The 25,556-nt window shown below is 37.9% G+C and overlaps 1 protein-coding gene across 1 annotated transcript in view; it reads left to right on the top strand.

The window, feature by feature from the left end:
• Nucleotides 1–3,249: 3,249 nt before the first annotated feature.
• Nucleotides 3,250–25,556, top strand: part of pard6gb (par-6 family cell polarity regulator gamma b) — a 38,121-nt gene continuing 15,814 nt past the window's right edge. Inside the window, exons 1-2 of the mRNA XM_020932610.2 lie at nucleotides 3,250–3,527; nucleotides 8,224–8,446. Coding sequence (XP_020788269.1) covers nucleotides 3,471–3,527; nucleotides 8,224–8,446 — 280 coding nt within the window. The 5' untranslated portion in view covers nucleotides 3,250–3,470. The remainder of the gene's footprint in view (nucleotides 3,528–8,223; nucleotides 8,447–25,556) is intronic.

The raw sequence follows: 25,556 nt of genomic DNA on the forward strand, positions 1-25,556 counted from the left end.
GAGAGGGGGCTTTTAATGGGTGAGCTCACGTGTCATGTCCATGAATCTGTTGGTCATTGAACAGAAAAGTTGAAGAGAAAATGAATGCGATAAGCCACTATAAAATGAAGAATGAAGAAAATTGTGCATTGTAGAAGGCAGTTCAACTCTTTTCTATTTCAATAGAAATGTGTTGTTTTGTTGTTTCATAACGCTTAGGCCATAGGTCTCAACCTGAATAGTTTGGTCAGTAATTAGTGTCAATTCATCCCAAGCTCAGATAAATAGACAATATCACCAGGGAAGGGCATCTGACATAAAACCATTTAATGGACATTCTAAGCAGCAGGAAAGAAAAAAATGCCATTACATTTTTATTTCTCCTAAGGAGGTTAATAAAGTAGGCTGTCTAACTAACTGACTGGCAGCAAAATAATTTAGATAAAGTAGGCTACCCCATAAAAGAAGCTCAAAGCCATACTGCACTGTGCATGTCTCGTTCCCTCCTCCACAGACTCTGAGCAGCCTTCAGACAGACAGTTCCTCCTACTCCTTTCATTCTCGTCTAAAACACTGATTCACTCTTTGAGACCCGCACAGTGGGAGGGAACAACACAAGTCAGCTTTTCATTTTCAAACTTGCACTGGGCCTGCCTTTCCTATAGGGAATGGCTTGCAAAATGGTGTCAAAAAGGCTAAACCTTAACAGACAATGCTAAACTACATTCTTTTCTCTTCCTTTTAGAAATACTGGTGGGTGCCAATGCCATATCTCAGCAACAATTTCATGGCACTTACAGGTTACCACCATAGTCAAACAGAAGAGAGTTCCACACATGGGCTCTTTAAATTCACATATTTACTTGCTCTTTTTCGAACAAGGAGGAAGCCTCAGAGAAATCCCAGTCCATATATAAGCCTTAGTTTCTGTCACCTTGCCCTCTATGGTAAGTCCAACAACGTCCTAATATAACCCTTTACATCCAGTGGTGGATAAAAAGTACGAAGTACAAATTATTGATTAGACGTCTATTTGAGGTAGGCCTTTTTCATAGCTCCACTTTAGTTCAAATCCCACATAGGATTTGGCCTATATAAAGTTTTAAGAAAAATTAAGAGATCGATTCAGTTGTTTCTGTTGATGCCAATTCCCCACAAGTCAAAATTCTATTCAAAGAGGCTACTTACCTTTGTTCAGTGCACATATGCATGTTTATTGGCTATGTGTAGTCCACATCATTGCCTCTTCTTCGTCTTTTACTTAGATTTACAATTTTATGTGATACTTTTACTTGTATCTGTACTTTTACCACAACAACATTTAGTTCTTCTTCCAACTCAGTTTGTTTTCCTGGTGTTTTCAGAGTGCTTTATTTTGTCTGATTTTGGGGTTGGCAGTTGGCACCATAGTCGCCTAAATAACAGCCCATAACCAGGTCCGGATGTCTGTCTGTCTCCACACACAGGGCACATTACTGCACCAATCTCTTCATCCCACTGTAAATGTGGACTCTCATATTACAAAGACCACCTGGATTCAAACAGGCGGCACAGGCTGTTTATTATCAGTTTTATGACACAAACAGAAATATACATTTGAAAATAACTGGGGCTAAATATAAAACTGCTGTCTAGGGTAGCCTATAGATACACATAGCCTACACACCAACAAGATAAAATAAATCTAATGCACATAATAGGCCTGTTTACTATTATCCTAGTCATAAAAATGTGTTCCTATATATGGGCTAATTAATAGTAAGATGAGTGTTATTTTGAACATGGTCAAATTCATAGATGTCATTGTTTAGAAGAGAAAAATGTAGTGCTCTGTAATTCTTGTGTCAGCGCTCTAGTGGCTGACTAAGCGTCTTTGTCCCTGTTGTCTTTCTGTTATTACCTGGTGTTTGCTGACCTCTAGCGGTCATATGTCATTACATTATTAGGCTACACATTTGCTTGAAATATGAGCAATATTAAATACATAAAAATCAAGTTTATAGAAGCCAGTTGAACATCTATGGATGATATTCAGGTCAACCACACATCAGAAAGTTTATGTTGATCGTACCACGTAACTGAGTAGTCGCAACCAAAGTGTGCGAGCATCCGTGTCCTTAAGAGGGCGCTATCATGCCATGGAGTGTGAAATCATGCATTGCCCACATCTTATAATAAAATTGCAACCTGTAAGTTCTTAAAAGTGAAACACATTTAGACATCAATCAGTGCAGAAGCATAGGATACGGGAAAAGAAACCAAAATCATATGCAAACTACGCCTAGGGGCTGTATCATAAATTTCCTTTGGACAACTTAATTTGGCTTATACCTAAAACATCTGCATCTCCAAAGTGTGGTCTATAGGTCTGAACATTTTAGAAGCACTGTTCTAAAATGCAAAGAAAATGAAACAATACAGTCACGTCTGTCACCATCACGGAGCTGTCCTGGGCCCAGGGCCACACTGAAAACAGCACCTGTCAGAGCGTGAGTGGATTTAAACAGTCAACACATTCCTGCAGTGAGTAAACACGCATTAGTGAGCTACTGTGGGACAGGCCACTGCAGCTGTTTGACACACACACATAGGCGTTCATACATGCACACATACATACACACATACCCACGGGACAGGAATGTCAATGGCAGGGGCTGGGAGAGAGCTGGAGGAAGGGATACTCACCCTCTGAGCTGAATTTTATGGAACCAGTGGTTGCAGATCTAGTAGATTGTGAGCCATACAGTAATAGCCTTTATATCCAATTATTATGTTAACTATAAAACTGAAATTATAGGATAGGCCTGGTGGCAACAGCCCATTTTGGGTGTGAAAAAGCTTTAATTATAAATCATGGAAGTATATTAAGATACTATTAAAGATATGAGATAGATTAGTTAGACAGTTCATATTATAGATCCATGGTACAAACAAAAAAACTTGTCATGGGAGAGAAATTGTGTCCTCTGGTGTACTGGAGGACTAAAAGAGATTCACATATGGTATGTTTACGTACCACTGGACTACATGTCTAAGTTTGCGTGCATTTTACAGCAAATTTGGGTGTTTCAGCTCATCTTATTCTGGATACAGTGTCACGAATATTGTTTCTTTGGCAAATCAAATGGCAATCAAATTAAAAATTGGTGATTGATTTAACCCACTTGTTGTGTTACATTGTAATCTACAGTTTACGAGTGGTCCCTGAACGCAGCGCAGGTTCACATTTTTTCTGCGGGCTGATGTCATTTCAAAACTTAACTACACTCCCAGTCAGCGCGGCGAGCTGCTCACGTCCCGATCCTCTGCAAAGTCTCTCGTCGTGTTGGAGAAGAAGCCCATAAAGGACACCGAGGAGTGGAAATACACCGAAAAACTACATATTTTCCGATCAAGACAAGCGAGGAGGATTTTACCCCATAACGCGGACCAGAGCCCCTCTTCAGTGGGCAAAGGCGCCTGAACTTTGGGGGAATTCAACCACAGCAAAAATGAACCGGAGTTTTAAGCGAAATGCGGATTGTAACGCAGTTGAAGTTAAGAGCAAGGTGAGTTTTGAAGTTATTTTTGGTGTAAAAGTTGCTCTGTGCGGTCTCACATGGTTGCTCGATCCAAAGCCGCGGAGCAACCACGCAGACAAACTTGCATCCAACTTCATATTGTTTAATATCAAGTCAGCCAATTGTTTTCTGACGCGGGGGTTGAGGGAGCGCAGTGGCGGGGTCTTGGTGTTTGGTTTGCCGTGATTTCTCTCAAACCTCTGATCAGACAGATAGTGCGGATGTGGCTCTTCTTTCCCTCTGTGCGTCAAAGTGGGAAAGGGTTTGACACAGTTGGGAGCAGACTTTTACGCACACAGTTTATCGCGTTTATTTCACACATTTTAATTGCGCGTGTGTTTTGAAGGTTTTTTTGGAAGAATAATCTGCTAATTGCTGTTATCCAGGTTGCACAAGTGTACTATTAAAAGTTAAAGGACTGTGCAAACAAGCCCAATTGGCCTAACTCAATTTGGGGTTATGTAATAGTCTATGAACGATGGAGTTTAAACACAGAGGTTTTCTATTTCTACAGTTTTCTTACATAGGCTATAATGTGATCTAGTTTCTGTCTATAAGTTACCCATAGCAGTCTATTAATGTAGTTATAATGTTGAATGAGTCAGAAATCTTTTTTTTCAACAATCAAACACACTATTGAAGTGTACTGTGTAACCAATTAGACATACTCATTATTTACGCTATACAAATTAACCAAAAGACTACAATAACAATACAATTAAGAGGTCTGCTGTTTATTAGACAATATATTTGATTTGGCCTATTTAAGATAACTACAGCTTTTTCTTTTTTTTTTTTTTTTTTTTCTTTCTTTTTTTTTCAATTAAAATGGATGTGACAAAAAGTATAAAGAACAAAAAAACAAAGATTGGACATCACTGCTTGATGAAGGGGCAGATAGGCCTACGGTTGATGAGTGGTGTTATTATTACTCAAAACAAGCCTTCAAGAAAATCCTGGAACGTGTCTTAGCATTAGACCATATTGACAGAATTTCACTCAGGAATGTTTAAAACTACATACCTGCATTATGAACATGTCTACACTTATGCACTCAGGATTGACCTCCCCCTGAGTCAATGTCCCTTAAGTGTAGTGACATGAGTTGTAATAGGTGACTCACACAGTCCTCTGGGGATTGTACTTTTGAGTTGGATCTGCCCAGTTTCAGGGAAGGAGGGCAGTGAAGTGGGAGAAACATCAAGAGAAGCACTGATGGTCATAGGTGGGCGAGGAGATAAAAAGACTACAAGGTGCCTGTTTATACTGGGCTACTCATGCAAATACTTCAAATACTTCAAAGTACCTTTTTCAGAGGGTCCAGTTTCATGTTTGTGGGTGGGCTGTGCCAGAGGTTAGGAGAAGGTACAGGTGTCTCAATCCCATCTGAGTCACAAAATGTTCTACGTCACTTTATTGTCCAGAATATTCACGTTATTTTTATGACGTGAATTTGTTATGAGTATGTGACGAGGCATCGAGCTAAAAATAGAAATGAGGTTAGCCACAGCTTAAAAAGAAAGTTGGATGTTGAAGAAGAAGAATGGCTATATCAATGGCAGGCAGTAGCTTTTGTTGTTTTCTGTGTTTATCTTCACTTCAAAGCTGCATTTAAGTGGTATCTCAGAACTGACAATGTATAACAATGTATAAGAATTACATTTTTCATCTTCGTAAGAAAGATACATGATTTTGTTGTCTATTTATGTCAACATAAAATGATCAAGCACAACATTGTGTGATTATGATTTAAAATACATTGAAAATATGTTGCTAAATTTGTATGCCTTTCTACTGATTTTTAGCTTTAGTTAATAATGGTCAAGTCATTGTTTCTCTGTGCCAAGTTCTTTCTTTGTTGTCTTGCAATGACAACAGTGTTTTATATTGAATGATCCTAGCCTAGATCTTAGTGCTGGACAATTCTGGAAAAATATGTAAGATTTTTCTGATGAGCTGTGCATGTGCAGATAGATTTGTGATTTATGGCTTAATGTTGGATTTTGTTGACAGTGCACATTTTAAGCAGGTCCAGGAGCATTAACATTTGAGAGAAGACTGAATTATGAGCTGATAAACTAAAACAAGAATCCCGTGCATTTCAGAACATGTTTGGTGAGGTCTACTTTGCAGAATTAGCAGGCTTTATTTAGTTTTTTGAAGCCTTTTGCTTTTAGCATATTGCAACTATTTCCATTTGATTGTGCACTCTGTAGTTGGAATAAAATCACTTTTAAGTTGAGTGGGTGGGCCATGTCAGTCGCCTGCTTGTTTGGTTTTCTTGACAAAATCTGTCGGCTTGATAATCTTATCTGAGATAGTGCTGAAGGTGTCCGACTGTCTCCTGGATCCTTGGCCTGGAGCTACTCAAACTCACCTTAAGCTCTTCTTATCAGAGGGAAGTATTTGGGGGGCTCGGGTCTCTCTCCTATGTTTCCTTTAGCTCAACTTAGATTTTCCGGATCCATTTTAAAAGTACGTTTTGCAGCTCTACGTGTCCTTGTGCATGTCTCAACTCGCCGTCCCTCGTAGGCCACTAGGACAAGTGATGTCATGTTGCCACTGATCTATTTCTTGGTTTAGTTTTTGTAGCAGTGATTAATCGCCATGTTTGGACTTGCGTGTGCCCAGAGGCTGAGTTCTTTGTGAAACAACAAAATGTTCAAGATGAGATTCAGAATCAAAGTAATCACACCAGATATGATTATTGTACAAGTCAAGTACATCAGAGTCGTCACATCCTGGTGTCATTAAAAACATGGTGAATCATTTGGTAAAATACGCACTTATGATGTAGCCAGCCATTTTGATTCCTTTTTGTAGTACATTTTTTTGGAAACCAGGTTATCAAGAAAAGAAGTCTTTGACTGAATCCGGATTAACAAAACTGGGCCTTTCCAGACATAACTAAACAAGGGTTTACCCTTTCATGATATAACCAGGACTAAACCAGGACGTGTCTCTAAACACAATATGACCGAATCCCTATGGGTGGGTTATTTTTTGTTTGTTTACTTGTTTGTCTATGCAAAACCACCCTACTGTACTTGCAACACATTGAACTTGACAAGAGGTTTCACTTTTCTCAAAGCAAACAGCCTTTTAAAATCCTCTCAGACCAGTTTGTCGACTTCTTCTACCATCTTATTTTCTACACTGCCGTTTTATTAGCAGGAATCCGACTGGGCAGCATACTCTGGGAAGTAGTCTCTGCAGTAAATGTGGTAGCAAACCTGGCATCCCCAAAGTCTTCAGGCACACCCCCTTTTAAATTTATATCTTGTAATTACAGAGTAGGGCTGGCGAATGCATTCAAATCACCACTCTTCTTCTCTCTAAACCTTGACTTCCCCGTTGCTTATGCATCTACTGCTCTTCTCCCAGAGACTACAATAAATTGCAGATTGTGAGAGAGATACAAAGGATTTAATGAAAACAGCGTCCGTCCTTAATTATAAGATTGGAATCCAGATGTTCATGTTGGCATTGCAAGTTGGTGTAGTGCCTTGGTAAAATTTTGCAGTCTCTAAGTCCTTCATATTGCACTTTTTGTCATTTTGATTCCCTGTTTGTGTATATCTTAAAGTAGTCTATGTTTTGTTGTAATTACATAGTAGTTGCTAATTGCACACTTCGCTTTCCTCTGCTGCTTATTGGTCTTCTAGTTCTTCTTTCATTACAGTAACAAGCGTATACAAATTACTGTCTGAGTGATTGAGATACCAGTCAGTGTAGAGTTTATAGGGCTGTGCTTTTGTGCCCTGGGTCTGTCTCGCGCCCCCTCTGTGTCCAGTGACGACCCCATGGTGACCCTCAGCTGTTCTCTCACAGTCCTTCTTCATTGAGCATGTCAGGGAAAGCTCCAGAGCAATTGTCAAAGTTTGTTTGGAGGAGGAGCTAGTGTCATTCATCTGTTAGCATATACTGCAAGAGCTTACTCATCAGCGTGATCTATGTAGTTTGTTGACATACTTTTTGTATTAGCTAATATGTGATAATTAGAAATATGCTTAACATGCACATTTTGCCTTTGAAGTACTGGTTCGCCTTTGAAGTAATGGTTAAAGGTCCTGAAATGGACTTGTGATTCCATGTGAAAATGTTGTTACCTCTTCAGAAACATACCTGGAGATGTTTTGTTTCATTCACATGTTTGAGTAACATTTTATTATAAGTCTGTGTACACCTCCAAAGCTCAAAATGTAGCTGTTTTTAAGTTAACCGCTACCTTTTTATCTTTTGCTCAGTACAGATTGGCCATTCCAGAGCTGAAATGATCCAAATGATTCTAGTGGTGGAGGTCAAGGTGTATAGAGTTTAAAAACACACTGGAGCACTTCCTGTATAACCACATTACAAGGTGGTTTTCTATTTAAGAGAATAACTCAGCCTTAATATGCAGGATTTGTGTGTTAAACATGTGTACATGAAATAAAACACAACTCCTCCAGCATGTTTTTATTGAGGAAACATTAACAACATTATAACATTCAGATGAGATATTTTCTGCGTTTCTAGTTCCTTGTTGGCTTTTAAAAAATTACACAATCCACTTTCTAAAAACCCAGTCAAAAGCAAGGTGCAAGCAATAACTCAAATCACACATCTTTGTAGCATCCACATATTTTCAAAGATTGCCGTTCCAGTTCACTGTTATTTATTTTCCTTTTTCTGTCTCTTTCAGTATGGAGCTGAGTTTCGGCGCTTCTCAGTCGACCGCCTCAAACCGGGCAAATTTGAGGAGTTTTACAAGCTCATCCTGCACATCCACCGCATTGCAAACATGGAAGTGATGCTCTGCTACGCCGATATCCATGGCGACCTGTTGCCCATCAACAATGATGACAACTTCTGTAAGGCGGTGTCCACGGCCCACCCGCTGCTCAGGGTCTTCATCCAGAGACAAGGTAGGACACACAATATTACAGATCTTGTGGCACAGGACCGAAGGCAAGAAGCCTTACATGGCCCCCTTGTAATATTAATTAATTGAAACGGTTTCCAATTTTGGGCCCCTAAAACCCCCTAAAACACTGTAACCCCTTTGTAATCCCCTATCTACTGCCCGCGCAGCATATCAAAACTAACATTTGTTGGGACACTTTATTTGCTTCGAGTTAAGCCTGTCATGATAATTACTACACCAACTTATTGTTCAATACATGAAAAGATGGAACAATATTTTTTAAGTCGCAAAAGGTTGAATTAATGACATCTATCACTCATTACAGATGCAAACTAAGTACTAAAGTGTTTCATTTATTTATTGCATCTCATTATTTTTAACAGTATTGTACATTTAGAATAGTTTTTGTGGTTTATATCTGCTTTGGGATTATTGTGTCACTGGCACAAATAGTTTTCAATATTTCAGTATCGTTTATGTCTATTTTAGTGTCTGCTACTTCAGCAGTATATCGAACTTTTGTTATCGTGACCTACTAAGAGTAAATCCATTCAGACACATAAGATATCAATTAGAGCATACTAGTATTTCCTGTGCCAGTCCCAGAACTCAAAGATTTGAAAGGGAATACATAAACTAAAGGTAATTACTCAGAGCTTGATACAGTTATAATAGCTAAGCTGTGATTAAAAAGCAATTAAGTCCATGTGAGTTGAAGAATGTTTTTAATTGTAACGCATACAATCAGATCAGAACTGTGAATGCTACGATATTTTCTTTTCACAGTAAATTAAACAACCAAAACTGAAATCCACCTCTGTGTACTGTATGTCTTACACTGTTCTAAAGTGTGGAGAGAGGACGAAGTCAGGATTGGACTAAAAAAAAAAACAATGATAATCTAATGCAGTACTTAATGATAATAAGTAGTCATACAAAGAAGAAGTATATTTTTGTATTTCTTTTGAACAGCAGTTTATTTCCATATACAAACCCAGCTATTAAACTAACAATTCATCTTCATGTTGTATATACAGGTTGTAATTTTGCTGACTTAAGTTGCTCGGCCTAATTACTTTTCGCTTCCTGCTTTGGGAACTCCAGGCTAATTTCTGTTTACTTGATGCTAGCCTTCCACTGTATATGTGTTCTCTTTATTGTCTCAGTCTCCCTGGGTCTGTCTCTGTCTGCCTGGCTAAACCCTGTCTTATCCAAAGGAAAAGCTTGGAGGCAGAAGCACTCACTACACAGTACACACACGCATTGGCCACTAGTAGCAGCCCCATAGAAATCAGGTCATTGAGCAGGGCCTGTATCCCAGCATACCAGACATTACTGCTAGACAAAAGAGGGTCTCCTCACTGGGCTTGGTGCACTGCTGTGTGTGTGTCTGTGCAAACACAACATCACATTGGACCCTGAATTGGAAGCGGGCCCAGTTTAGCCCTCTTTCATTGATCCAAACTCTGGAGTGGGTCTTGACAGCTCGCCAAGCAGCCAGCAAGGAGCATACTAATGAATCTATCACATTCACATCTATTCAAGCCCCAATCCTTCCAGGAATGTCCCACGGTGGGGCTTTTAATTAACATGTACACGCCAAAGTATTGTTTTAATTGTGGTCGAATGGTCCAAGTGTTCAGGCTGGCCACAGTGTATACTTCTATTCATGCAACAGTGTGTGTAGGGGGCCCATGGAGATTTGTACATTTCGTTTTTGTTCAATAGTCCAGCTTGTTCCCCTGGGCTTCTTATGCAACAGGAGAAGTCATTATTTTACAAAGTAGTATCTTGTCTGGCGACTTGGGCCAAATGAATTTGATTGAAGTTACAAAGAGCTATATTACATTTAGTGAATACTGATCATGTTCTTATGTTTTGTTACGCACATTACTGTTGCTTAAATTAATACTTTTGTCTATATGTATCTTTATTTAAGTCCAGTTGTCTAGTTTAGATTGTAAAGCATTTTGGGTTAGGTGTTTGCAAAAATATCAAAATATCAGTATTGTAATCATATTGTATCGTGAGCCATGTGTCGAATTATTCCTCACAATTCAATCCGATACACAATTCCCAGCCCTTCATTGAGGTACATACTTGGTGAGAAAAACACCAATCTGTCCTCACACTTGATTTATTCCACTTTTATTTGATAATGTAAAATAGTAGCATTATGAATATTTTTACAGAGCTTTGTTTGTTGTGACTTTTCCGAAGTTAACCATGAGACTTTACACACCACTAGAGGCTGTGATCTTATATTTATGCTCTAACTTGCTTCTGCTCCTGTCACTTCTTGCTGAGTTCACCAAGTGTGTTTCTGCCTTCACTCTTTCCCACATCTTTTAAGAGTTACATGTTTTATTTTGTTTCTGTGATACAGCTGATATGTGATATTTGGATACCTTTTCTGGCATTTACTTTAACACAGTAAACTCTCTATGTCTATGGAGTCTGTGGGAGAATTAGACCAGTCACCTAATCTGCAAATACACATAACCAGGACTAAACCAGGACCTAACCACATAAAATCTGCCCATAGTTCACAAAGATACCAGGACTAAACCACGATTGGGCTGAGAAGTTTAAACCCAGGCTAGACCAAGACTAAGAATAAACTTGCAGCAGTAGTATAAACATAGTGCTGACATGGCGCTGATTTCAGGAATGTGCAGTGTTGTTACTGAAGCTGCTGTCAGTCTGGGCATCTTCAGTTGTAAAAGAGCTCCATTGTTGGACGTGACACAAAGAGGAGAGTGTGACTACCTCTGCGGTCAGATAAGCTGTACTATGATTGTGCTACAGGGATGACAACATGTGTGGACTAATGACTGTGTTGGCCAGTGCCAGTCTGTCAGCAAAGAGCTCCCATTGCTACTGTATGTCCTGTGTCTGGGTACAGAGAGACCACCCCAGGTTCAAAGAAAGGGGGGCTCCGCTGTGACTCATTCTTTATAGAGAACCTGAACAAAACTGTCTATTCAGATGCCCATGAGAAAATAGATGTTTAACTAGACGACTCAGAAGTAAGATATTTGATGTCATCCTGCAAAAGGAATCTATTGTGCCAGTTCTGACCCAGTGATTGATTAGGGACTTTTTCTTAAAGTTCCCATATTACACTGCTACTTCTCTGGTCTATTATAATGTTTCCTCATCACAAACATATCTGGGGTTGTGTTTTGTTTCATTCACACATGTTAAACACAAAAACCCTCACATCTTCACTAGAATCATTTGGAAGATTTCAGACTGAGTAAAGGTAAAAGGAGCTGTTAAATTGAAAACTACCATACATGACATCACAAGGTGAAACGGAGCATTTTAAGCTTTAAGGAGATAATAAATAATAATAAAGGATTACTCAGACTTGTGTGAATGAAACAAAACACAAATCTGTGCATGTTTTTGAGGAAGTAACAATGTTATAAAATTGCTAAAAGTGCACATGAGTAATTTTTGCATAATATTACTTAACATAGATGAGAAAACAGTGTAATATGGGCCTGTAAGCCTGGATGAAAGAACACGCCTGTAAACTAGTTATGGCATATTTTGTGTGTGCTTGCTAGTTGCAGACTTACTCTGAAACTCCATCTCAAATCGACAACAATAGCTTTTCTAGCATATGTCTTTGTACCTGCCTGTTACAAACCTTCAGGCCTGGGTCACTTTTGTTGTGAGGATGAGTGGAGCGTGTGCAGTTGTTATGATGTTATAATGGAGATTATGATACCTGTTACTCCCTCTGGGCCTGAGGAGGCAGCTGCTACACTTGTGGTTTAGTTCTAACAATGAGCCAGAAAAACATGAGAAGATTCAGGAGAGGAGGTGTAAATCAGCCTTCCCTTTTGGATTACACTTTATTTTTTTTAAATGTTATAATAAAGCATTTGTATGGAGAAGTAAAAATATCACAAACTTTCTCAATTTTTTTGTGAAAGGTTGCTTACTGCAACACTATCAATCTCTCTTGAATATTGCTGCTGAAAATATCTAGATAAAGTGTCCGCTTACAATATTATAATATCATTGACTCAATAACCCTCAAGCAGGACATTCCCAGACTGTAAACTATTTTCTAAAAGTAAAATATCATTAGCATGAGCTGTAACAAATACTTGCTAGCCAGACTGAACACTTATCGGTCCTATATTATGCAAAATCAATGCCATACAACCGCACAACAACTACTATTATTTAAAGGTGCACTGTGTAACTTTTCTGGTGGAGGGTCTGCCTTCTGCTTGTCTCCATGTTGATATTATTGCTTTGCCTGGAATGTTCCACAGTATTGCATTATGGCTGTGCACTGTATCACCTTACGTCACCACCCCTTTTATTTAGCCCAGTATATTTTACATTTACCGTCTACTTGTATGCAATCTGTTTATTTATACTCATAAACCTTTTCCCCTTATTATTCTGAGTTTGATTTACAATACAATAACAGAAAGCAAAAATATAAGTTGTGAGCTACTATATCCCAGTAATTTCCCTTGTGGATCAGTAATTAAGTATATTTACATTAATATAATGTCATTAAAACTCTTCTACTTTTCATTAAAAATAATAATTTTTAAAACTTTGAATGTGCTTTTTCTCCATCAAAATGAAAATAACATATGTTGTGGAATGTACAGTATTTCAGTTTGCAGCTCAAGCCATTTTATATTATTGACTTATATTCTGGGTTATGTCAACAGGTTAAGCCTGAAGAACAGCCGTCTGCAAACATTTACTGAAAGAAGTTTAAGTTATTGGCTTGTGGCTAAATATCAACTGGCACGTGCAACATGCATTTGTGAGTGCATTCTGCATGTTTGTACCTGCTCGGACTGAGCTTTGGAGACTATTAAAGGTGAATAATAAACATCGGTTACTCTGGGATTAAAGGTGCATTGTGTAACTTTTTGGTGAAGGGTCCGTTAAATACTTTACTCCATGGAGATGTTATTGCTTTGTCTTGAATATTTCAAAGTATGGTATTAAACCTTTCTATCTTCATGGAGACAAAGGGAGACCAAGTTACAGGTCGGATTTGCGGAGAGGCGACCCCGCTCACAGTCAGAATGCTTGTTTTTTTAGGCATTTTTTGAGCTATAAAACCACTTGTAATTGAATAAATGTAAGGTAGAGCTTTTTAAAGTCATGCAGTGGAACATTCCAGACAGAGCAATGACATCTCCATAGAAACAAGAAGGTGACAGACCTCTAACCAAAAAGTTGCACAGCTCCTTTTTAAGACAACTAGGCCTGTCACAATAACAAATTTTGAAGCATGATATATTGCTACAGAGAGTAAACTATTTTTAAGTAGACATTAATTATCATTAAAAGCCCTGAGGTGCAACAATCAAATAGCAGAAGGAACTGATAATTAAACATAGAAGTTCTTTATCCAATCTTGTAATCTTAAATAATAGTAATAGTAATATTCCAACTAAAATCTCCCCATGATTGCAAACAAAATGTAAGATAAATATTGACCTCAAAAGTGTATTGTTCCAGCATTCATAAACTGAACGATAAGTCGATATATTAATTATCATGAAAGACATCCATGAAAACTTTAAGACATGGAAAACTGTATTGTGTGCAGTACAATAAGTGTTCACAAGAAAACCTATAGAGTCCAAAACTGTTGTAAAAAATTGGGGGAGGGTCCCGGGACGCCTCCAGTGTTCTTTCTGCACAGTGGTGGGGGGAGGGGCGTGTGAGCGATGGGAAGAAACTGGATTGCTTCTAAAGACTGCCGTTGAAGAAGGCAAGCCCTCTGTAATTGGACAGGCCTGTCTAGTCCGGTGTGGGAGGGGGATTGTAGGAGCTCAGTCATGTGTAGTCAACTATGATTGATGCACGATAGGGTCACATGCACTGTTTTAGGGATTTAAGCCTTTGTATTAGCTCATAGGGATATTAGAGGTTTCCTGTGGTGGCTGTCATGTCTATCTATTAAATAATATATCCATTACATATCTACATCTACATATCTACATTATCTATTACACATGTGATCATGTTGAAAAGGATTTTTTTATCTGTGTTTTAGAAAATTAAATAATGAAAAAACTTAATAAAAAGAAACAGAGTAAAATTATGTGGTGCAGCTAGTTCATAACTAAAAGTTAGTCTTGCAACTAAAGTCCAAACTATTATTATTCATTCAAATGTATAGTTGTAAAAAATTTAAATATCTACTGGCTGTTATAGTAAGCAAATTAGATCCCTCTCAATGGACCATTTATCCGTAACAGTTAGAGTATTGTTTTTGGAATTTAAAGAGCGGCAATGGAGCTGAGAATAGTGTTATTTTCAAATGATTTTCTATGTAATTGGACTAATAGCCAACTAGTCCACTCACAATATAATCATGTTTTTAAAGCTTAAATTAGTTTTTGGCAGTGCCATTGTCTCACTCACAGACTAAACCGAGCAAAGAGCAGCGCCCCCTGCTTATCAAAGGGATAAAAGTTTAAACAAATACGAGGTAGGCCAAGGTCGAGTGGGCTGTCTGACTTCTTATGGAGCTCGGCGGGTATCAGGGCCTCTACACCTGTGAAATCTACAGCCCCAAACACAGACACTGGCCAAGCTAAAGAGAGGTGGAGACGAGACAGACAGAAACAGCCAAAGTATAACAGCTGTCACAATCAACTAAAGCTTTGTGTGGGCTAAGACGTGAGATCAAAGTAAAGGAGGAATTAAGCAGACAGTGACGATCAATGAATTTCACTTATTTTTTACATAGACCATATTAATTGTAATTTTTATTTTATTTTTTTAAGAAGGTTATGCAAGGGAATGCAAGTTATGAAAATTTATTATGCTATCCCAAAAAGCCAAAAGTAGTTTTCACTCCTGGTCCTTCTCATCAGCCACTGTGAGGAAAATATAACAGTGCTTTTCACACTTTGTTGATCCACAAGGGACACAGTATCTCGAACATCACTATATAGTATATAACAAAGAGAAAATTCAAAATAAGAAGCAAAAATTGTGTCAAATAAGATATACTTATACAAATATATATGTATGTACAAGTAAAAATAGAATATACTGTAGAAATAGGTGGGTAAGGAGAAGGAGAAAGTTTACATTTTATAATTAGTTATGTTATAATAGTTCCAATTTACGGTTGACTTGAATTAACCAAAACGCTGCATGACTGTAAACAAATGATGAAAATAGTTGTCATGGGAACATTATGTACTTTGCAAAGATTAAAATGTCATTTGAATCACATCATACAATCTAAAACCAATGCCAACTAAATACCAAGGATGATAGCCAACAAAAAGTCAACAAAAGAGTTGCACAAGACGATGCTCCTATCATTATGAAGGCAGCACGTCAGATCTGCTGGAATGAGGAAAGTCAGATCTCTTGTATCTTGCATGGCAGCCATTCAAGTTCATAACCCTCTGAAAACTATACTTAAGAAACTGATGAGGGCAACACAACCAAAGCTGAAGATTGGCACAAAGTAAGGCAAAACGATAGATCTTTCAGGGCCAAATCAGCTTTGAACAGTAAACCAAAAAATGAAAGACCTGAGCTAATTATTGAAATACTATTTGACTTGTTGACATGGATCAAATACTTCTGGAGCCACAGATTTAAAGGAGAGCTAGCATGACTAAGCACTGACACTTTGACATCTGCCACTCGATCCCATGTAGCCTTTGGCCAGAGAACAGAGGCCAGATGTGGAGATAGGCGCTTCCTGCAGCAACCACAAAAACCCAAATTAAACAGGGTGTATTTAATAGAGTGCATCTCTAAAGCAACTTAAATTACACAAGATATGATACTTGATCTATGATAATTGCAATGTATTTAGTTTTAGTAGCTTGCAATTACACGTAAAGTACGCAGTTAATTCTTGGTTAGGAAATAGTGACAGAAGCCGTGTAGAATTTAGCAGCAGGTGATCATAAAGCAATATTATGTGCCAGTCCCAAGTCTGGATAAAAATAGAGAGGGTTGTTTAAAGGTACAGTATCAGTTTCTGAAGGTGGAACATCATCTGCATGATTCTATGGAAATAGAAAGTTAAATCCAAACACCAGAACATTCTCCATGGAGGTAGATAAGTTTTATAAGTTTACACTGTGAAAGATAATAGTAAAAGGAGCAACATTTCCCTGGAAACAAGCAGGTGGGCAGACCCTCCTCCAGGCCAAACATGAGTCAGGTTTATGGAGACGCAAGTCCACTCACTGTAGGGACTTTTTTCAGAGCAATAAAAGCAAAAAAAGTTGTTAACAAAAAAGTTGAACAGCAAGCCATTTTATTTGTTGCCCAGAATGTACCACAGTATGGCATTAAAGTCATTTATCTCTTACACTGATTCAATTACAGGAGTTTTTATTGCATAGAAATACCTTGAAAAGCATGCATCTATACTGTGAACAGGCTTGCCTCTCCACAGATCTAAACTGTAATTATGCCTGGTGATGTCACATATTTGTCTTTATGGAGGTAGAAGTTTAAAACCTCCACCAGAAAACCTTTTTTTTGCATTATTAATTCTTACTTTATTTTATTACATTATTAATAGGGGTGTAACGATATCCAAGTCTCATGATCTGATATCGTCACAGTATGAACCTCACGGTACGATATTTATTGCGATATAGTGAGGAGGCTCACGATGTAATAATATCCAAATCTCTTGGTACGATATTTTCATGATGTATATCTCACTGTACGATATTTATTGTGATATTTTGTGGAGGCTAACAAAACTGTTAATATTTCACTTTTTCGTTTTAAAATGTCTTGACAAGACTTAATCCAAAGAACTAAGACTTAAAAGTGCTTAGAACTGTTATTTCTTCTTGTAGTCTGCACTGAAAAGGAGCAAAAGATTTTTCTTTAGCTATTGCTGCACCATAACTCTTAATTTAAGCAAAGAGACTTGTAATTCGATGTATTGTGATGGTCCATGATATTATTGTGAGAACTTTGATGATACGATATCACGATATTTTGGTTATTGCTACATTGCTAATTATGTATTGTCTGCTTTGTTCTCTCACATATGCATGGTACCTGCCTTGGTAAGTCATGCTCACCCAACAATACTGTGCATCACGTGTTAGCCTTGTTGTTTTTTCAAAATGTACAAAACGTCTTTATGAACTACATTTAGAAACTCTACACCTTGTCTTGCCAGTGCCAGCCATGCAGCTCAACCCATCTGTAACATCACCTTGGTCTGGAGTCAAGAATGTTTTTGTTTTAGATATGCACACAGACTGATCCTCATTCTTTTCACATTAGAATTTCACTTTAAGCCGTGAGTCAGTTGTGAAGGCCAGAGGAGTAGAAACCACAGCAGACAGTGGGGAGTCAGGGTGACATGGTTAAGACAGTCAGGCTCAATGTGGAGGAAATGGGAGGATTTGAATACTTCTTGGTTCATGTTTTGGTTCTGGGGCAGCTGCTTTCTCGTCACTGTCTTCACCTCAAACAAAGACGAGGAATAACTCACGGCAATATACAATAGAAGCCCGTAAAAGAGTTTATTAGATTGCTTTGAAAGATACCTTGACACATTTGGGTCACACAGCTTCACGGGAAATGTATGCTTTGATGACACCTCTCACAATGGTTTAGCTATAAACCTAGGTCATTTTAAACAGCAGAAAGAAAAACTGACACAAGCAGTTAATTGTTTTATAAAATTATTCTATGTAAATAAAAAAAAATAATAATAATAACCTGGCAAATCCTGAATATGTCTCTGTATTTTTTGTACAGATTGATAATAGTCTGGTCCTCACATCCTCTGTTGGGTTTTGTTTTCAGTGACACATGTGAAACAAAGGAGCTCATTAATATATCATCTTTATATCATCTCAGATTAACAGAGTTTATCCATCTAAAAACGGGGAGATTCACCAGACCAGACTCACATCTTCGTAAAGTATTGAAGAAGTGTGTATTCTGGGTCCCGGGCAAACATTATTGTAATTATAGTGCTTTGTTGAAGAATAAGTGGTAGATTTCAGATCGTAAAATGTGATGTCATACTTCTCTATTGCCTTTTCCCTTATTGATTACATGAAATTTCCAAAAGAAAAATCCCACTGGACAAAAACGTGTCCTTTTATCTCCGTGCAATGTCGACTTGAAGAAAGTTGTGTTGTGTTCTGAAAAAAATAACTTAACATTTACGACTTCAACTTGAGTAATATAACAATATTTCAACCTGCTGTCTATATTTTCTTCAAACAAATGCCTTTAGGTCTAATGTGATCAGCAGAGCTTTTCCCACCTGCGCCTCTCCTGTCATCCCAAATAAACCGTGACTGTATTGGGAAATGCCTCTTCCTGTACATTGTAAATCTCTGGATTGGTGTGTGGGATAGGCTTGTCCATAAACCCTCTGTGTGGCCCTTTCTCGCCATGTCTCGTAACAATGGCCGCCGCAGTTAAACGTGACAGAGGAGCGCCTTGCCTCCCTGGATACGGGCCCGGCAACAGTAACCGTGTCCGAGAGGAAGAGCGTTGTCTTTGTGTCTCTCGCTAGGGACCTGAATCCACAGCAGTAGCTCCAATGATAAGGCTATAAATCAGGGCACTGATTAGACTAAATAGACACAAGTGACAAATAAAACATGCAAGATGGATGCTTTTACTGATTCTTAATTTTGATGTGTTTATATGAGTGGTGGTACATGTCAGACAGTTGGTGAAACAGGAGTTGGTGCATGCAACCTGTTGGATTGTGAAATGCAAACAAAACGGAAACAAAAAGGAATGAGAAGGACTGTGAACCTCGTATCTTTAAATATTATTATTCAAATGTTGTGGTTTTCAACACGTATCAACATATTTCATTGTTGATGTGTTTATGGTTCCATTTAATTGCAGTTTAACATGATACACCTGTAGCGTCTGGCTTCTTGCAGGTTGAGCTGTGAATTGTGAATTAAATTGTAGTGAACAGGAGAATGTTTTGATTACTCTAGCCCTGGTTTTGGCATCCTGTTTTGCTGGTAGACTCCTACATGTAATCCCCTGTCCCTGTGTCCCTTGTTTGGGAGGGGACATGTTTTAATTAAGCTCTTGTAGGGGTATGTTGTGTTTGGCTCTCCAATATTGGTGTTTGTGTTTTCAAAGGCTCTGCTCTCATTTTAGTTTTACAACCCCTCTTTGAACTGTGGCCACACCCCCAACAGTGAAAACAATGAAGTTTCCAGACAGCAGTGTCTTCACCATACGGCATGTGACAGCCTTGTGTCTTAATGGAAACTTCACTTGACTTACATTCAAATTCACAATTTTTTTTTTATATTTATGCATAAATTACTCAATTTGTTACAAATATTTACTTATAGATTGCATATGATTTTTCTGGTATTTAATTAACTTACATTACATTCAGTTGAGAGGGAGAGAGGGTCTGTGGAGATTGTACTGATGGATATAGCCAGTCCTTTGGGACAAACAAACAACTTCCCAAGTCCCTAGCACTGTGGCCCTTGCTAAACAGCAGCATTAACCTTAATAGACAAAAACACAGGACAAAAATACAGTTTTGATTTTTAGGGCTGCAGCTAACCATTATTTTGCAAATCACTTAATCCAGCAATTATTATTTTGATTATTTGATTTGTTTAGATTGCAAAAGATCTGTGAATAGAGATTTTTCCTAAACTGTACCCAAATAAAGCTGAAGTGAAGCCGCTTGAGGACATCCTGGTGGAACATATTTACCGACAAGAATAAATTTACACATTTCCTGTGGTCATTTGGATGTATTTCCTGATCTGTCTGAGTTATAAAACCTCTTCTGTCAGCTCATGACATGTTTTGGAGTCTATGTATAAACCAGTTAGCGATTATTAGATTATTTATTATAGTTGACAACAGCTTTCAGTAATCCATTTGTTTAGATTAATCAATTTAACTTAGCTGCCCTAATGATTTGAATGTTATTTTATTGATTGAAACAGAACTGTAGAGACTTTCCAACAATCCTGTCCCTAAAGAGGAAAGGCCTCAACTAACAGTTATTTTAGTTGCCGCCAGCTTTTTTTTTCTTTCTATTATTTCAACATTAACATTTGCACCAAATAATAAAAGTTGAAAAATATGACCAAAGGCTTATAGATAAAGAATAGCTATGAATGAAGAGTGTGTTTTTGGATAGTGTTTGATACCCTTAGCTTAAGTGTGCATCAACTCAGTGTCTTTCTTTGTTATCAGGTATTTGATTATGACACATGAAATTCTGCACACTTAGAACCACAAAAGCTGCCTATTCAGATACTGGGATCGTACCAGGTCAGCTGTAATGACTGCCATGTTAGAGGTATTTTTCTTACAACAATAAAAGCAAGAGTAGCACGTCAAAAGAGAGAACTCAGTGGAAAATTCCCATGTCAAGTTTAGAAACCATCCACGGGCTAAGTGAAGGAGCAGGGTGAGGATTTGGGGTTAGAGGGAGCTGGTTAACATGGCGCTGGGTGGGCGTCCGTGGCTTTTAGAGGGAGGAGCAGCTGCTTTGTGCAAAAAAACATAGGCCTACTGGAACTGCTCACTGTATTTCCCCCTAATTACAGTTCTGGGGGAGGACAGGGCCGGGCCTGCTCTGAGTGTGCAGCTTTGGGAGTATACGCAAGACTAGAGCAAGTTCAAGCAAGGGATTTGTATTCTTTTGAGGAAATCCTAATTTACCTCAGTTATATATTTAGGGTGGATTTACTGTAAGCTTTGTCTCACTCATTCTGGTGTAATGTGGTTGTGTGTCTAAAATCTTTAAGACCAACTTAACACACAGAGGGGGAAGAAGTACTCAATATTGTTAAGTAAATGTACAGATACAGGAACAAAAAAATACTTCAGTTAAAAAAAAAGTGCAAATCACATGCAAACATTTTGTACCTGTTTAAAAATGAGATCTAATAAGGCTTCAAATGTGGTGATTTTGACAAAGAATTGTGCTGAATTTGGTTCAGCAGAAACAACTGAATCAATAGTTTTTTTTCTAGGTGTTTTTATGTGTGTATTTTTGTTTGCTCAAACTATGAACTTAATAAAACGTTTTCAGCAGGTCTCAAACTAACATACAAATTTGAACTTTTCAGTCCTGTTCAAAAATTTAGTAAAGTAGAACATACAGAGACAGAGAAAAAAGACAGAGGGAACTTCATAGACCATGATCCTTTGCTCCATTTCAGTGTAGACTACATGAAGAAATAACAGTTTTCTTTGGATTAAGTCTTGTCAAGGCATTTTAAGAGGAAAAAATAGCATATTAACAGTTTTTGTTACCACAAATTATCGCAAGAAGTATGCCACTGCGAGATGTATATCGTGAAAATATCGTACCGATTTGGATATTGTTACATGCCTAATCGTGAGCCTCCCCACCATATCGTGAGCTTTCCCACAATATCACAATAAATATCGTACAGTGAGGTTCATACTGTAACGATATCCATGTCTCACGATACGATATCGTGAGACATGGATATCATTACAGCCCTAGTCAAGAGCCATCATAGTTTTGGCCATGATACATACACATTTCTAAGATGATCTGAAGATTAGAGGTCGCTTAAATTTACCATAAATAATCTATAGATCCTAAATGTACTAGCCCTAAAGCAGGACATTAATAAGCTTCACTTGGGAAAAAAATATTTGTTTATTCTCAACCTATAGGCTACTTTACTGTACAAAAAGAACATCCTGTAGCTATTTTAGACTCAAAGCATACAGAGGATCCACTGACAATCTCTCAGCTGCTCAGTAGACACTAGCCATCGGCAACTTGCTACATTTGCTAACCCTGCTAAACCTTGATAAACAACAATAAACATCCACTGCTATTATTAACTCCACAGCCCAAAGCTTCTTAACGTCACATCTCACCGTTTAATTAAAAGGCCTCACTGTAAACTGCTAACACAGAGACTATATTCAGCCAATCTTGAAGCCTGTTGGAATGATTTATTCTCTGTGTGTTGACCCTGGTCAGCAGTTCATAGTCCCCAGGGCAAGAAGCATACAGAACCAACTCTTTTTAACTTGAAAGCAGATATGGCTCTATTAGAAATCCCCTCTATAGGTCTAGACAGTGCGGTTTTACTGTGAATAGCGATGTTTTGTCCTCTTCATGCTTTTGAACAGTTAAACTTTGGACCCCTTCAATTGGGAAATTCCTCTGTTCATGCTACAAAAACACATGTCATTTGACCAATTAAAGCAAAGTTTAGTGAGGTGTGGAAAGAACTGTCAATTAGGAGTGCTTAAAGTTTGGGAGTTTGTTTTGAAATTTTGTGAAATAATGTTGCTTCACTCAGTTAAACAATGAATTATTGCTTTATATTTTGAAAGATATTTTTGTGTTTAGCTAACACTAACACTACATCTGAATTACAAGATATAAAAATGTTTTGCACAACATTGTATCTTGGCCAAAATGTTATATTTCAGTCTAATTCAGCCTAAATAAAGATTTTTTTTTAGGACCTGTTTACTAGTTTTCTGTCCCTTGTGGTCGCACCACATTGACAAAACCCACAGCCACTTTAGACTTTTTACCACTTATTTTGACTCCAGCTGCCTTCAGACTCTGGTCTAAATGCATTTTTAATTCCTAAAAGTGAGACTAAACACAATGCTTGTTTGTAGCTGTGCACTTGAAGAATCAAAGGAACTATTGTAGCTGTATAAAAAGCCAGTGTAAGCATATATAGGTCACAAGGCTAAAACAATGAGACAAGCTGTCAGCCCCTCACCATTGTAAAGCATTGTTCTTATTACACGCACTGCACAGCTTTAATTGGCTAAAGCCGAGTCACAAATGGTCACGATTGGCTGTCACAAATCCACAGTTGACAGTGCAAAATTGAAATTGAAGTTGGTCATCAAAGGTCTTATGTAAGTAGTGTTTTTGTTATGATTTTCATACAAGTGTAATCTAACCATGAGCCATAACAAGAAGATGCATATCCCTAATTCGTTTAGGAGTTTCAAAAATTTGGACACTGTTGAAGGGCCCATATTACAATATTTTCTGTTGTCTATTTATGGTTTTCAGCTGTATGTTATAATGTTGTTTCCTCATCAAAAATATACTGAAGTTGTGTTTTGTTTAACTGACACATGCTTAATACACAAAGCCTGCAATTTAGGTTAAGTTCTTCTCTCAAATGTACAACGCTTAAACTTCTGATGTCATATGGTAATATAGGAAGTGCTCCCCTGTGTTTTAAAACTGCATACACCTTCACTGCAATCATTTGGATAATTTCAGCCCTGGACTTGCCAATCTCTAGTGGACAAACTATAAAAGGTAGGTGTTACTGTTTCATGACATCATAAGGTGGAATAGAGCATTTTGAGCTTTGGAGATGTAGTCTAATAATGCAGGATTACTCAAACATGTGTGAATGAAACAAAACACAACTCCAGGTATGTTTTTGAGGAGGTAACAACTTTATAACATTAAAGGTCACAAGAGTCAATTTTTGGCAATACAAGACCTTTAATGATAGAAAGGTGATTTATCTAGAAAAAAAAAAAAAAAAAGATAAGAGGTCCGGATATTTCCATATACATGAGCTATTGATGATCTAATGTTATTTTTTCATTGCATCTTCTCACTGGACTCTTGATGATGTTAAAATATGTTTTAATAAATGTGAGTCATGCAGACCATCTCTGTGTGAGAAGATACTGCCCATTGTCCCTCCTCTCACCACCACCAATCCCTGTCCAAAAACCAGACAGGATTGTGGGTAAAAATCAGGCAAAGTCAGCAGTTCACCATTTGGGAGAGGAAGGAAAGAGAATGGAGGAGGGGAGTCATGGCTGTTGTCCTGATATGAGTTCGTAGTAGAACAATAGACCCTGACAGCTCATAGAGGCGATGGAGCAGAGGAAAAGCAGGAAGAAGCAAGGATGTGTGTCACAACTATCAGGAAGCCCAGTGATTGTGTAAGGCAGACGGTTGTATTCAGGTGCAGGGAGCCGGAGATCCAGAACATGTCTGAACCTGTGGAAACCAGTGAGCGGTGGCAAAGCCCTAACCTGAGAAGATAGGTGTATTTGACCACTGTTGTTGTTGACGGAGAAAGAGGCCATGAACTCGGCTAATGCAGATGTTTGCAGATGGTGCAAATCATGGATCTGTCGAACTTGAATAGTGGATCGTAAATGTCTAAATATTTTTTTTTTATAGTTATTAGATGAAGTTAGATGTAGTTGTATTTTGATTAATTTAATAGGAATGTAACCATAGCTAAATCTGTTTGTACAATATTTTCACAATATGCATGCCACAGTACCATTTTTATTGCAATATTTTGTGGAGGCTGAAAAAATTCTGAATATTCTTTTTTTTTTCTTTTTTTTTAAAATGCGTTGACAAGCTGTAAAAACAGTGCTTCATAAGTTATTTCTTCATGTACTCTACACTGAAATGCAGCAAAGGAACAGGATCTATGTAGTTCTCAGTTTTATTTTGGTTTTTTTTTTAGCTTTTACTGCACCACAAAAATGAATCCAAGCAAAGAGACTTGTATCGTCAAAAGTCTTACAACACAATATATCGAATTACATTACCACGATATATCAGCTATTGTTGCATCTGTAGAATTTAATGATCATAATTTGTGTTTCATAGTTGGCATTGCAAGAAGTTGCAAGTTGGCATTGTTTTTTTTTCTCTAATAGTTAAGAATTTCAGAATGTAGTACCAGGCAAGTAGTGTGTACAGAATAACAACAAACACCTTCAGTTCCTTTAAACTCTGAAGACCCCTGACCACACAAAGTCATGGCTTATTTTTCTTTCTCGTTGTGCCAAGTGATGTAGGTGTCCTGAGGTAAATCCAAAACAGTGGGGTACTTTTCCATAACTCTGTCTATGTATTAATTCCCTTTAGTTTTTGCCATTTTAGACCTATATAATTTTACTACATTTTAAACCAGCTCTGCTTTTGTCCCAGGGTTTTGTCCAGTTGTTTACAATGGGAAGTTGTCTGGTTTCTTGGCCTTTCTCATTTCCTTGGCTTCTTCCTTCAGTGTTTTGTGTCTCCTAGTCGTGTGTGACAGCTCCAGGCACAAGCTCCTTAATCCTGT

Source organism: Boleophthalmus pectinirostris, unplaced genomic scaffold (genome assembly GCF_026225935.1).
Source record: "Boleophthalmus pectinirostris isolate CB_2022bp ecotype Guang Dong unplaced genomic scaffold, ASM2622593v1 HiC_scaffold_21, whole genome shotgun sequence".
Taxonomy (NCBI): domain Eukaryota; kingdom Metazoa; phylum Chordata; class Actinopteri; order Gobiiformes; family Gobiidae; genus Boleophthalmus; species Boleophthalmus pectinirostris.